General features: G+C 50.4%; 1 protein-coding gene across 1 annotated transcript in view; it reads left to right on the top strand.

Moving 5' to 3' along the window:
• The window catches only part of PLB1 (phospholipase B1), a 157,774-nt gene that overhangs the window by 71,147 nt on the left and 71,767 nt on the right, over positions 1-14,860 (top strand). Inside the window, exons 11-17 of the mRNA XM_061432953.1 lie at positions 3,723-3,785; positions 4,528-4,607; positions 5,526-5,601; positions 6,543-6,647; positions 7,711-7,767; positions 13,054-13,125; positions 13,919-13,993. Coding sequence (XP_061288937.1) covers positions 3,723-3,785; positions 4,528-4,607; positions 5,526-5,601; positions 6,543-6,647; positions 7,711-7,767; positions 13,054-13,125; positions 13,919-13,993 — 528 coding nt within the window. The remainder of the gene's footprint in view (positions 1-3,722; positions 3,786-4,527; positions 4,608-5,525; positions 5,602-6,542; positions 6,648-7,710; positions 7,768-13,053; positions 13,126-13,918; positions 13,994-14,860) is intronic.

The raw sequence follows: 14,860 nt of genomic DNA, 5'->3' as shown, positions 1-14,860 counted from the left end.
TCTGGTTGCAGGCACATATTTGATAATAGAGCGTTCTTCTGATTCTAGGGGCAAAAGATATCAGTGGAAATATGCAAGTTCATTTGAAGAAACAGGGCTTCCCAAGTGGCGCTAGTGGTAAAGAACCCTCCTGCCAATGCAGGAGACATAAGAGATGTGGGGTTCGATCCCTGGGTCAGGAAGATCCCCTGGAGATCTTCATGGCAATCCACTCCAGTATTCTTGCTGGAGAATCCCATAGACAGAGGAGCCTAATGGGCTACAGTCCCTAGGATTGCAAGGAGTTGGACACAACTGAAATGACTTAGCACACATGCATTTGAAGAAATGAACTTTTTCCTGATTTCAACTTATGGAGAAGTTTATCATATGTGATATCATAGGCAAGGGACATTTTATAGGAGTATCCTGTCTTCCACTAAAGAACAGGGACAGTTGGTGCCCCAGGGGCAACCGTTCAGCACTTGGAAAGCCTAGGTGGGCCCCAGCTCACTCTGCAGCAGTGAATAGGCACCTTGACCAAGAATTTTCTAAAGCAGGGTTTGCAGTCCAAGGAGAACCATGCAGGGACTCCCCAAGGGAAGAGGGATGCCCTGAGTATGGTCCAGAGGGGAAGTGAGGCCATTTCTCGACAGACTTCCCATGCCTCTTTAGAAAGTGTGATGCTGAATGTCATGCTCAGGGAGAGAAAAAAAATGAGACAGAAGGCTTTATTGCTGGCTATGGCAGCAGCTGACTATGGCTCAGATCATGAACTCCTTATTGCCAAATTCAGACTTAAATTGAAGAAAGTAGGGAAAACCACTAGACCATTCAGGTATGACCTAAATCATATCCCTTATGATTATACAGTGGAAATGAGAAATAGATTTAAGGGCCTAGATCTGATAGAGTGCCTGATGAACTATGGAATGAGGTTTGTGACATTGTACAGGAGACAGGAATCAAGACGATCCTCATGGAAAAGAAATGCGAAAAAGCAAAATGGCTGTCTGGGGAGGCCTTACAAATAGCTGTGAAAAGAAGAGAAGCGAAAAGCAAAGGAGAAAAGGAAAGATATAAGCATCTGAATGCAGAGTTCCAAAGAATAGCAAGAAGAGATAAGAAAGCCTTCTTCAGCAATAAATGCAAAGAAATAGAGGAAAACAACAGAATGGGAAAGACTAGAGATCTCTTCAAGAAAATTAGAGATACCAAGGGAACATTTCATGCAAAGATGCGCTCGATAAAGGACAGAAATGGTATGGACCTAACAGAAGCAGAAGATATTGAGAAGAGATGGCAAGAATACACAGAAGAACTGTACAAAAAAGATCGTCACGACCCAGATAATCACGATGCTGTGATCACTGACCTAGAGCCAGACATCCTGGAATGTGAAGTCAAGTGGGCCTTAGAAAGCATCACTACGAACAAAGCTAGTGGAGGTGATGGAATTCCAGTTGAGCTATTTCAAATCCTGGAAGATGATGCTGTGAAAATGCTGCACTCAATATGCCAGCAAATTTGGAAAACTCAGCAGTGGCCACAGGACTGAAAAAGGTCAGTTTTCATTCCAATCCCAAAGAAAGGCAATGCCGAAGAATGCTCAAACTACCGCACAATTGCACTCATCTCACATGCTAGTAAAGTAATGCTCAAACTTCTCCAAGCCAGGCTTCAGCAATGTGTGAACTGTGAAATTCCAGATGTTCAAGCTGGTTTTAGAAAAGGCAGAGGAACCAGAGATCAAATTGCCAACATCCGCTGGATCATCGAAAAAGCAAGAGAGTTCCAGAAAAACATCTACTTCTGCTTTATTGACTATGCCAAAACCTTTGACTGTGTGGATCACAATAAACTGTGGAAAATTCTGAAAGAGATGGGAATACCAGACCACCTGATCTGCCTCTTGAGAAACCTGTATGCAGGTCAGGAAGCAACAGCTAGAACTGGACATGGAACAACAGACTGGTTCCAAATAGGAAAAGGAGTACGTCAAGGCTGTATATTGTCACCCTGTTTATTTAACTTATATACAGAGTACATCATGAGAAACGCTGGACTGGAAGAAACACAAGCTGGAATCAAGATTGCCGGGAAAAATATCAATAACCTCAGATATGCAGATGACACTACCCTTATGGCAGAAAGTGAAGAGGAACTAAAAAGCTTCTTGATGAAAGTGAAAGTGGAGAGTGAAAAAGTTGGCTTAAAGCTCAACATTCAGAAAATGAAGATCATGGCATCCAGTCCCATCACTTCATGGGAAATAGATGGGGAAACAGTGGAAACAGTGTCAGACTTTATTTTTCTGGGCTCCAAAATCACTGCAGATGGTGACTGCAGCCATGAAATTAAAAGACGCTTACTCCTTGGAAGGAAAGTTATGACCAACCTAGATAGCATATTCAAAAGCAGAGACATTACTTTGCCAACAAAGGTTCGTCTAGTCAAGGCTTTGGTTTTTCCTGTGGTCATGTATGGATGTGAGAGTTGGACTGTGAAGAAGGCTGAGCGCCAAAGAATTGATGCTTCTGAAGTGTGGTGTTGGAGAAGACTCTTGAGAGTCCCTTGGACTGCAAGGAGATCCAACCAATCCATTCTGAAGGAGATCAGCCCTGGGATTTCTTTGGAAGGAATGATGCTAAAGCTGAAACTCCAGTACTTTGGCCACCTCATGTGAAGAGTTGACTCATTGGAAAAGACTCTGATGCTGGGAGGGATTGTGGGCAGGAGGAGAAGGGGACGACAGAGGATGAAATGGCTAGATGGCATCACTGACTCAATGGACGTGAGTCTGGGTGAACTCCAGGAGTTGGTGATGGACAGGGAGGCCTGGCGTGCTGTGATTCATGGGGTCGCAAAGAGTTAGACACGACTGAGCAACTGAACTGAACTGAACTGAACTGATGGCAGCAGCATGGGTGGGACTGGCTAGCAGGGGATCTCCTTGCACTGAAGCAGAGGCACAGGATGGGGGAGACTGCCCTCCACGCAGTCCCAGCCTGAGTGATTGACAGCTGTCTCCAGAGTCAGTGCCTGCAAGGCATGCTTTGTCTTCCTCTGAGCCACTTTGCCTCAGGGGACGTCAGGTTTGCAGGCAGCTGAGAAGATTGTCTTGTTGAAAAGTTTACTTTTGTTTTGTTTTTACACCAAAAACATAAACCATGGCTGTTTTTTTTGAAGTGCTCTTATTTGCTTATTTTCATTACACAAGAGGAATTGGGTGGGCAGGAGGTGTCTTTAAATAGTCAGTGACAGGAGTCCTTTTCTTGGGGTGGATGTGGTAGGGGGAGGTCTGCTAAGAGTGCCATGGAGAAGTTTGGAGGACCTTCCGTGTCCTTAAATCCAAGCGTAATTATGTCCCCGCTCTGGACCTGATTTTCTTCAGGTCAAAGTGATTCCATCAGCCTTTGGGAGTAAGTCTGGTCTCCTGTCCCAAATGTCAGCTTTCTAATTGCCTTGATTTGGGCTTGCTCTTCCCTGACATGACACTTTTCCTGGTGGTGAGTGATGTGTCGGGGAAGTCAGAGAATGGACCAAAAAAAAAACCAAAAAAAACAACCTAGGAAGCTCTGGGAACTCTACACCTGTCTGTGGGAGACTGGGATCTAGACAGGGCCTTTGTCACTATCAGGCCCATCGAGGTGGGTGGAGGTGGTTGGGGAAAGCAAGAGACAGGCCGGTATGAGCCTGGGCATCTCGTCCCACCCACATTTAGCACATTTCTCCTTCCATAGCAAAGTCACGTGACGAGCAGCATGGACCAGCTGACCAGGACGCTGGACTACTTGCACCAGGAGGTGAGGCTCCCCCAGCTCTGTGGGCCCAGGCACCCAGAACTCCGTCACAGGTGCCTGTAGCAGCCAAGAGAAGCTGCCCTTCTGCGGGTTGGTGGGGTTCAGGTTTTCTTTAAATGGCCTCCAATGGGAGGGGAAACAGACTCCCAAGAAGAAGTCTAAGACCCCAGAGAAAGGGAAGGCATTGGAAGAGCCAGGCTTCTTGCCCTTTTGATGAAAAACGGATCAGATATAGAACTGTTTACTCTTGCAAAGGATATTCCTGAGGGACCTCTGGAGAGGAGGAAGGATATAGGCCAGTTCTCCCCTGGGTTCTTGGTGACCTGCTATTTCCTGAGGACTGGCTCTGACTGCGTCTAGGGGGATGATGGCCTGGAGGGACCTTGAGAACCCTCAGAGCTCCACTAAGTGACCAGTGAGAGCACTGCATATCTTGGAAACCCCAGGGGAGCTCTGGGAGAAGAAGAGAGGCTACAGTCCTATTATCACCAGGTCTTGCTGCCCTGTCCATACTGTGGTGGGGAGGCGCCCTGCCCACCATGGGGGATGATGGCACAGCGGCAGGGCTAAAAGCTTTGAACCAAACCCAACCAACCATCTCCCAAAGGGCCTACCTGTTTAACAAAGAGAGGCCCAACGTGCTCAACTGGACCCCAAACTAAGCTCAAACCAAGGGTTCCAGAAAGGCCATGGAGCCGTGACCCTGACTCTGCAAATGTTCATCTTTTCCCTTGTATCCCCCTAGGTCCCCAAAGCATTTGTGAACCTAGTCGATCTCTCTGAGGCTCTGAGGGGCTCACACTGGCATCAGAAGACTCTGCTTAGGTAAAAAGGGAAGTGGAAGGGGACCAGCATTTGCGGCTTGGTGCCATGTGCCAGGCACTGTGTGAGGCACTTCACATGCATTAACTGATCCAAGGGATGGAGTTGGAGAGAGGCTAGGGGACATGTGTGTGATCACACAGCCGGTGGGGGCAGAGCTGGGCTGCAGGAGGGGCCTGAGTTAAGGAATGAAATAGTCACTCTGGTTGACGTGGCACCAGGTGCCCTACTCCCACCAGAATGACTTGAGAGTTTACAAAACAGCTTGGGCAAAACATCCAGAAGCCAAGACGTGTTACTTCAGGACATTGGAGAGACAATTTATCCTAAGTGGATTTTATTTTCATACAACTTGATCCGCATATATTTCTGAGATGTTTCAGAGAATTTAAACTTTCTGAACCTAAATTTTGAGATTTCTGGCCTTGTACCCAGAAAAGATATCCTTCATGATGTCCTTGGTGATGGATAGTACTGCAGTCCATGGAGTCGCAAAGATTTGGACATGACTGAGCAACTGAACTGAACCCAGAAAAGAAGTTCACGTGGATAAAGTCAGGACAGGGATGGCTGGAGGTGGTGGTGATGGAAAGGAGAGGAAAGGGGCATTTGAAGAGGAAGAAGGGAGAGGGTCTCAGAGTAGGGGAAGGAAGGAGAGGAGGTGGGCCTCTAGGGGAGGGAGGGAGGCATCAGGAGATGTCTCCATAATGTACTCTCTTTCTCCCCAGTGTGTTCCTCCCATCCTCCCTTTCTTCTTTCCTTACTTCCTTCTTTTTCCTGGACCCTCTGAGACCCCCAACTCATCCCTTCCCTGCTCCCTAAGCGGCTCCCAGTCCCCACATTCCCATCTTTCCCCAAGGGGCCACCTGGATGGTCCCAGCACTGCATCCACACTCACTTCTGGCTTGTTTTAACCTGCAGCCCCACGGCCCAGCCCTGCAGGTGCTCAGGGGAGACCTCGCGGCTGAGCAGTGTTGTGACCCAGTGGACTTACCAGGTGAGCCCACTCTGAGACACTGGCTGCTGGCTCACAGGGGAGGGTGGTCATAAAAACAGAGGTGTAGGAACAATGAGGGTGCCAGCTTGCTGAGGTGGGACCCCACCTGCTGAAGTCGGGACTGAGTCAGGAACTGAAGGCAGCAACTCCTCTTGGGTCACTTCCGGGTGGTGACGTGATTTTCCTGGATGTAAAGTGGGGACTACAGTACTGGTTGCTGGGGGGAGAGTAGATGGAAGTGCGAGGGTGGTGGTGGTACCTACGGTTAAAGATGCTGAAGAACTTTGGAGATCACTCCGAGATCATTTGGTCATCATTACCGCTTATACCGTGGCTGCTGAGCTAGTTTGCCCAGATTAGGCTTGTGCCCCAGACTATAGTCAGGGACAATAGCCCCTGAAGATGTGTATCTAGCTTACAGCAGAGACCCCATGACAGTGTGGGTGGCTCAGCGGAAGCCTTCATCCCCACCAGCAAATGGCACAAAGCACAGCTCCCACTGATACACGTTACCACGATGATTTTTAATCTAAGAATAAAATTATATCTGTGAAGCTGTATGGCACTTAACTCACTCAGGAAGGGACAGTTTCTGACGGGGTCATAGCGTATCCCTCTACAGAACTCAGCCCTTGAAGAGAGCGTGGGGGCCCTAGCTATGTGCTGGCAGCTGTATACTTCCTGAGCTCTCAGAGAATATATTTCAGGTCTAACTCTGCTATAACCTGATTCTAGCACTTCAGAGAAGAATGAAAACCTAATTTAGTCAATCATAGGGTCCCAAAATATGAGATGAGAGGAGCTTCCAAACAGCATACAAATCAGACCAGCATGGGTGGGTCATTGTGACCGGGGCAGGGGTGAGGGACTTGCTGGGAGCCCCTTGCTGGGACGATGGGAGGTTGGGGCAGGCTGAGCCTTGACGGTACTCCTTTCTTCAGGAAACTTGGGAACGTCTCCTGGCCTCCAGCAAGTACAACGAGCAGGAGTCCTTCGCAGTCGTCTTCCAGCCTTTCTTCTATGAGAGAGCCCTGCCGCCAACCTCAGTGAGTGAGGCCCGGCCCACACCCTCTCCTGCCCCCGCCCTCTCCTCCACAGGAGACCCAGCCCAGGACGTGCAGTCTCAGGGGAAATGCTGCAGTTTTCTCTTATACTCTGGGGCCCATTTCCCCGTGGGGCTGGCTGACCCTGTGAGGTGGGTTCCGAGAGTCAGAGCAGCCTGGAGATAAAGAGCATGGACTTCACACAGACAGCTTCCAGCTCTGGAATGGGCTTCCTCTGTGACCGTGGGCAAGTTGTCTGAACTCTCTTTGCTTTGGTTCCTCACCTGGGATGTTAGGGCCATTGTTAGTAGTCCCTCCTTTAGGGTGGTTGTCAGGGGTGAGTAAATAGGTGTGAGGAACTTCGAACAGCGCCTGGTGTGTGGAAGCCTTCCGTATCTCTCAGCCACGGTGACTATTCAAGGTGGAATTTCCAGGCACCACGCCACACTCCTCTCTCTGCAGGCTCCTCCACACCCATCCTTACAAGGGAGGATGATTCTAGTTGCTTCCTCACCCAGGTCACTGGACACATGCCTCTCACCCCAGGAGGCCTGCGACCACAAGCGCTGTGGTGGGTCCAGGCGCGCTCAGCTCCGCAAGGTCTCTGATGCCTCTGGGGCTTTAGCACCGTGCATCTGGGGCTGTTCTCCCGCCAGGCTCTAGGTTTCTGTTTCCTGGAGTCACTGTGTCCCTCCGGGACTTCTGTCATGTTTAAATAGTGGTTTAGAAAGAGGAGGAGGAGGAATATTAGTTCCCATCCCCCTCCTACTCAGACCACACCTGAATCACTTCTGTGCCACCTGCTCCTTCTGCTCGTTAGTTCAGTGTGTACAACCCCACGATGACAAGTAGCAGCCAGGCGTGTAACCCGCCTCTCCAGGCCCTCACCTCCCAGCCCTGACCCCAGACAGCAGTCCTCTAAGTTCCCACCATTCTTAATGGGGAAGCATGAAGGATCGAGGTGCATCAGGGGCCCCCCATCTCTGCCGGGAGAGCTTCAAGAGTGTGTGGCAGGGCTATCCCATCCTTCGGGGCACACAGGGCTCTTCCTCTGGTTCTCTTTCAGGGGGAGCAGCCATTCCAGGATCCCACCGCTCTCGGCTTGACTCTCTGGAACAGCATGGTGAGTGGCTGAGGGTCCCGGCGCTGCACTGATAACCTGGGGTTTGTTCTGTGGAAGGAGGGGCAGGACTCTGCCGCTGCGCCCGGCCTGCGCACTCGCTGCTGGATGGGCTGCAGGAACCACGAGGACTCCAGGATGATGGTGATTCTGGGCCACCAGGGGTCCCTCCCACACCTAGTGATGGCCCAGCTGGGACCCCTGGGAGCTTCCCCTCCTCTTCCCAGAAGCTGGGCTGTAGCCCTGACAGTGAGCAGGGCTCCCTGGAAAGCCTCAGTTCCGCTCTTCCTGGAGGCAGGGACACCTCCCTGGAGTCTGTCTGGGAGACTTCACTGGGAGTCAGGCACTAAGGATCAGGCTCACGTAGCCAGTGGGTCCGGGTTTCCCTCACTTCACACTTAAGGACTGTCATGTGGTGCCCAGGGCCCAGGGTGGTGCCTGGGGTGAGCGCAGACTAGAGAGTGATGAAGACCTGGGCTCAAAGCTCTCACGGGCGTGCAAACCTAGGGTCTCAGCTCCCTTTCTGCAAAACCGCTGAGCCGACACATGGTGAGCCTGTGGCTCCCTCCCTCCCGGCCCGCGGCGAGTACTCACTACAGTGACCCTTCCTCCTCTGACTGGGACAGGCTTTCTCCAGACTCTGAAGTTTCCCCCAGGGCTGTCTGGGATTCATCGTTGGATGGAATGTTCTGTCAAGACTCTGAGCCTCTCCAGGACACCAGACAGAGACCTGATTTTGCCATTTACTTTTTTCCCCATCCAAGCTGTCTTATTTTTAGAATTCCCAAGACAGAAACGTGGTTTTCTTCTTCCTTGAATTAGAAAAATTTTTCTCTCCATCTCCATGACTGGGGTGCTGTGCTGAGTCCATGAGCAGCTGCAGTTGGATGTGTGGTAGCCGATGAGACAGGGACGGGCAGGGCCGGCCCAGGCAGCCCGGGTCCATGGAGTCACACCAGCCTTCAGAGGAAGCATTTGATTTCTTTGGATGAGGACCCTTTTTAGTGGGCCTGACCCCTGGGTGAGATATTCCCCGGAAAACCACTTTGCTGCTGATCTCCTGTGAAGGGCCAAGGAAAGTGACTGGTCCTGCACAGGCTGCCCTCCCCTGTCCTCTCTCTGGGGGAGGAGAGCTGATGCTTTAAGCTCAGCCAAACCTCTCTCCTCCCCAGGAGCCCAGAGGGGAACAGAAGGTCTCGCATTCAAGACCAGGGACTGGGACCTAGTTGGTGTCCCGGGGCTTTGAGGTGGAGATGGCTTTCCTAGGTGGGCAGTTACCTGCCCAGCCCAAACAGTAACCATTTCCCAGCGAGAGGCCTCACGCTTCCTGGAGCTGTCACTAGGAGAGAAGTGTATCCCCAGGAAGGTCTGTGCCCTTCTTCCTCTGGGGTGAAATGACAGGCTATCACACCATCTCACTCCCAGAGCAAGCACATCTGCCAGAACACACCGACAGTGCCTGCAGGCCTGGGGTTATTTATGAGAAATCAGGGCAGTAACAGGTTTCAGGAAAGGGCACCGGCTAACAAGCCAGAAAACCTAGGTTCGGGTCCAGCTGTGCTTTTGGTTGTTTCTTGAGGTGCATCACGTGGTCTTTCTGGGCCCCATTTTCTCTCCTGGCCAGCCTCAGAAGGCCTTGGAAAATACAGGAGCATTCTCCCTTGGGTTCTCCCCTGTGTCCTCCCAGGGACATGGGGAGACCACGAGCCTCCCTTCCTCTACCTCTGTGCCTCTCTGCTGTGTTGGACCCCACCGAGACCACAGAGTTGTCAAAGCCAGTTTTGTCCATCATGGCCAGATTTGCAGACCCACAGAGGCCCGAGAGAGGGCCACCCTCTTGCTTGGGGAGCAGAGAGGAGCCAGCAGAATTGCTATGACCACAGAGGCCCGGATTCTATCGCTTCTCTCCTTGGCCTCGCCCCAGGACACAACAGTGGGGCTGGCTGAGCCAACCACGCGTTGTCTGCTCCCCTGGCTGAGCTCAGGATGGGTGTGAGCTCTGAGAGTTGGTAAAGGAAAACCCCACACACCTAGCACCATCCCAGCTGAATGAACCACTCAGATGGAAGTTGAGCTCCTGACACAAAGCAGAGGAGGATTTGTGTTTGGGATGTAATTCATTCCCAGGCCCTTCCTGCCTCCCCGGTAAATTCTGATAATTCTTATACAACAGTAGTGTTGATGAGACCCACCTGTGGGGGCTCAGTTGCCAGATCCAGTGGCCACGGACCCCCACCTTATGCCAAGCCCTGTGCTAGTGTTAGAATCTCAGGGCAGAGCAAGAAGGCTGGGGAATGGCTCCCAGTGGAGTGGGAGTCTCAAGAGCATGTCTGAGGTCATCCCCCTGCGCCTCCCACACTCCAGTTCATCGTGGGGGCAGGGAAGCCAACGCACAGGAGACGCAAGCGATCAAAGTACTGAAGGGCGACCAAGAGCAGAGACCAGCATCAGTGTCCCTGGAGTGCGTGCGTGTGTGTGCAGTGTGGGGTGGTGGGTGGAGGGACACACGAGTGTCCTTTTGATGGAGCAAGTCATTTTCCATCCTGAGGATGGAGGGCCAGAGCAGGTGTAAAAGGAATTAATGGCAGCAGGAAGGATGTAGGTGATGGATAAAGAGACATTTCAGTTCAGTTCGGTTCAATCACTCAGTCGTGTCCGACTCTTTGTGACCCCATGAATCACAGCACACCAGGCCTCCCTGTCCATCACCAACTCCCGGAGTTCACTCAGACTCACATCCATTGAGTCAGTGATGCCATCCAGCCATCTCATCCTCTGTCGTCCCCTTCTCCTCCTGCCCCCAATCCCTCCCAGCATCAGGGTCTTTTCCAATGAGTCAACTCTTCGCATGAGGTGGCCAAAGTACTGGAGTTTCAGCTTTAGTATCATTCCTTCCAAAGAGACATTCAGGACAAGATTATTCATGCAGATGGGTTTATTGAGAAAACCTATGAATCTTCCTTTGGAGTCCTTAAAAAAATTAGGCTCTGTGATATCCATTTGACTAAAATAATCATGATGTGGTTTTCTCAGTGTTTCTTTCCAGATTCTATCATTGATTAAATTCTTGAAAGATTGGAGAAATCAGGCCAGTTTGACTTCAGGCCCACTGAACACTTCCTTTCAGAGCAGTCCTGAACGTTATGGTTGGGACTCCCATACTTAGAAGTGTCCACCATCAGAATAAAACTGAAAGGAGCTGAGGAGCCCTGTTCTTCCTCCAGCCCCTGAGTGAAAGGTTGCCACTCCTTTGCCAAAAGGTTAATTACACCCTTTTATCTGACCTGGTCCGTTTGGGTGACAAGCCAATCCCAAGAAGGGTAAAGTTCTTTCCTGTTCACTGGGCACAGATGCTAGGATAAGATACTGCTGAGGAGTCTAAAAGGCTCTTGCAAGATGGCAGAGCCCATGACTGAGCCAGACAGGGGAGTCCGTCCCACAGTCTACTGTCTCTCGTGTCCCTTATCGGGGTCCCTGGGGAGGGAGTAGCAGGCTGGGGTGCCCTAGGAGCCCAGCCCCTTGGGGCAGCAGTGATGGCAGCAAACACGAGGTTTCCAAGTAGTAGAAGTGCGGGCAAGAGAAAATCTACGATCTCTCAAAGCCACTGCATTTTTCTCTTAAGTGTTTACAAAGGTATATATGTGTGTGTGTGTGCATTCTAAGTTGCTTCAGTCATCTCTGACTCTTTGCGACCCTTTGAACTGTAGCCTGCCAGGTTCTCTGTCCATGGGATTCTCCAGGAAAGAATACTGGAGTGGGTTACCGTACCCTCTTCCAGAAAATCTTCCCGACCCAGGGATCAAACCCATGTCTTTTACATCTACCTTCATTAGCAGTCAAGATCTTTACCACTCGTGCCACCTGGGAAGTCCCTTACAAAGGTACCGTGAACATTTTAAAATAACAGAAGGAGCTTAAAATTCCTCCTTCATTGAATTCTCCAACTGCCTTCATTTTCTCATCTTCCCTCCAGTGAATTTCCCCGAGTGGATCCTCCGCTGCTCTCCCTGTGGATACACCACACACTTTTCGCTACGTCGCTTTTTGCTATGTCAGATAGGCTTCAGTCATCATTTAAGTAGCTGTCTCTATCAGTGCTGATACCACTATCACTGTTCCTGAAATGCAGACACTTTCTCTAGTTGTTAGCGTGGGGCCGTGCTGTGCCCCATGCCCCTGCACCTCTGTGTCCCAGGTAGGAACACGGGGCTTGCCAGGTGACCAAGGGTTTCATTCATTCCCTGCTGTTTTACACCGTGTATTTGCCTTTCCTTCCCATTCCTATTCTCCTCTCAGAGGGAAATGTAATCAGGGAGCCAGGCAGCAGCAGGGCAGCAAGGACGGGGTACAGGAAGTCAAGCAGAACAAATAACCAGCTGCTGGAAGGTCAGGAAGCCTGCATGAGAGTGATTCGACTTGATCTGGACACCCAGGTCCTCGTGTCAGTTCAGTCTCTCTGGTGTTCAGTTTCCCTGTCATAACAGTGGGCTGGGAATCGGTGGTTCCTCTCCTGCAATGGAACTCAAGTTGTTGTTCAGTCGCTCAGTCATGTCCGACTCTGCGACCCCATGGACTGCAACATGCCAGGCTTCCCTGTCCTTCACTGTCTCCCTGAGTTTGCTCAGACTCATGTCCATTGAGTTGATGATGCCATCCAATCATCTCATCCTCCGTCACCCCCTTCTCCTCTTTCCCTCACTCTTTCCCAGCATCAGGGTCTTTTCTGATAAGTCGGCTCCTCACACCAGGTGGCCAAAGTATTGGAGCTTCAGCATCACTGCTTCCTATGAGTCTTCAGGGTTGATTTCCTTTAGGATTTACTGGTTTGATCTCCTTGCTGCTGAAGGGACTCTCAAGAGTCTTCTCTAGCATCACAGTTTGAAATCATCGATTCTTTGGTGCTCTGCCTTCTTTATGGCTCAACTCTCACATCCATACATGACTATTGGAAAAACCATAGCCTTGACTAGATGGTGTTCAGTTCTCTCTGGTGTTCAGTCTCCCTGAAATAGGAGCAGTGGGCTGGGCATTGGTGTTTCCTCTCCCGCAGTGGAATTCAGCTTGAGCGGACATCAGAATCCCTGGAGGACTTGATAAAACACAGGGAGCTGGGCCCCACCCCAGGGCTGGGGGCTGGGAAGTGGCATTTCTAATGTGTTCCCAGCTGATGCTGCCCGCCCAGGGTCACACTCTGAGAAACACAGGGCGAATGAGCCTCTCTCAGTGGTACCCTAGGATGCTGCCACCTGTGTAAGACTTTGCTATTCTAAATATTACCTTCTATTCCAGATGCAACCAGCAGGACAGAAAGATGAACCGTTCAGTGCAAAAGAGAGATGGCCTCTGACATGTCCCTCCCAGGTAGGCAAGGACTGGAGGGGGCGGAGGTGGGGGGGCGGATCTCCTACTGAGTTGGGAAGAATGGCGGGGTCATAAAGAAGTGGGCTTTGCTGTGAAAGTGGGTCTCACCTGGATGAGACATTAGCCCCATTAGAGTCATGGACCTGTTCTTCTGGGCCTGGGCATACCTAAGGTTTACACCTGTGGGCCAGGAGAACTGTTTTAATAGAACTCAGGCCCCTTCCATACCTATGCAGGGCATGGGAACAAAGCCACAGCTCACCTGGCCCCAGATGCCAAGATGGGCGTCTTAAATATGTGCTCAGTGTATAGTAGGTGTAGAATTACTGTTGATTAATAAATTAATTTTTTAAATGACAACGTAAATGAGTAGAATTCCTCTTATCACGTAATGCTGGTCAAATTTTTGGCTTTCTTGATGAATCGGTAAGTTTTTTCTTACTGGACTGTAAGAACTATGCAATTCATCACATTTTTCTCTTGGCCTTGGCTCTCAGGAAACTTTAAGTTCTCTTTTCATGGAAATATACCTACTGCGTCTGGTGGCATGAACCTCAGGTAGAGAGCAAGAGATGCTGACTGTAGCAAATGGGAAATTTCAAAGTGTTAATGAACTCCTGCAGGGAACTAGTGGGCAGTACAGAGAAGAAAAGCCAGAGAATGGTTTTCTCATCATTTAAAGGATGGTATGAATGCTTCAAACTGGCCAAAGGCATTGCTGGATGATAAGACCTGATGGTTCAAGGATATGGATTCTTGGATCATGGTTACAATACATTATCTTTCTCTGCAGGAGAATCCCTATCTGTTCACCTACAGGAACAGCAACTATCTGCCCAGGATGCTAAAGCCCCAGGTGAAGACTGAGGTACGGAGAGGTGTTCTATGATTGACAAACATGCAAATGAACCAGGGGCAGCTGCCTGATGAGTCTTTAGAAGCTTCCGAGGGGTTCTTTATGTCCTGGACCCCCGGGGGCAGGCTGGAGAGGGTGAAGGAACACGTGTGTGGGTGTCCCCTAGGTGCTTGAAGCAGGGCTGCCCTCCAACTCCATCTTTAAAATGATCTTGGCAACCAGCGTTCCGTGGCTTCACTGGGTATGCTGGGGGCTCAGTGCTGCCAGCTTCCTGTTTATTTTGATGTGAGGCAAGAATCTTTGTATATGATTGTGCTCAGTCATGTCCGACTCTTTGTGACCCTATGGACCATAGGCCACCAGTCTCCTCTGTCCATGGGATTTCCTAGGCAAGAATACAGAAATGGGTTGCCATTTCCTCCTCCAGGGGATCTTCCCAGTCCAGGGATCGAACCCATGTCTCTTATGTCTCACGCATTGGCAGGCAGGTCCTTTACCACTAGCGCCACCTGGGAAGCCCTAAAAATCTTCACTCTCCTCAAATCTCTGACAAGTCCTTTTAGACTCATCCGAGCCCTTAATCTGAAGAGAAAGTCAAGAAAAGACAGGGAAATGGGGTGAGATCTGAAAGCAGTCAACATGGAAGTCCGCAGCCGTCAGCCACCCCTTAGGGGCCGCCTCACACTCACTCACGTCTTCCTTATGACTTATCTCATGAGTCTTTTTCTAATACTTCCTGTTGAGATTAGATAGGGCACTCCACAGTCCTCTGTGGACACAAGAAACACTTGAAGGCTGTCATCCTCCTTCTCAGAGGACCGGGGACCAATGTGGGTTGAGATGAATTCAGTCCTAGCTCCGCCCCTGTCTCCCTATGGA

The sequence above is a fragment of the Bos javanicus genome, chromosome 11 (assembly GCF_032452875.1).
Source record: "Bos javanicus breed banteng chromosome 11, ARS-OSU_banteng_1.0, whole genome shotgun sequence".
Classification (NCBI taxonomy): domain Eukaryota; kingdom Metazoa; phylum Chordata; class Mammalia; order Artiodactyla; family Bovidae; genus Bos; species Bos javanicus.
The sequence above is the reverse complement of the archived record's forward strand: the minus strand, read 5'-3'. Positions and strand labels throughout refer to the sequence as shown.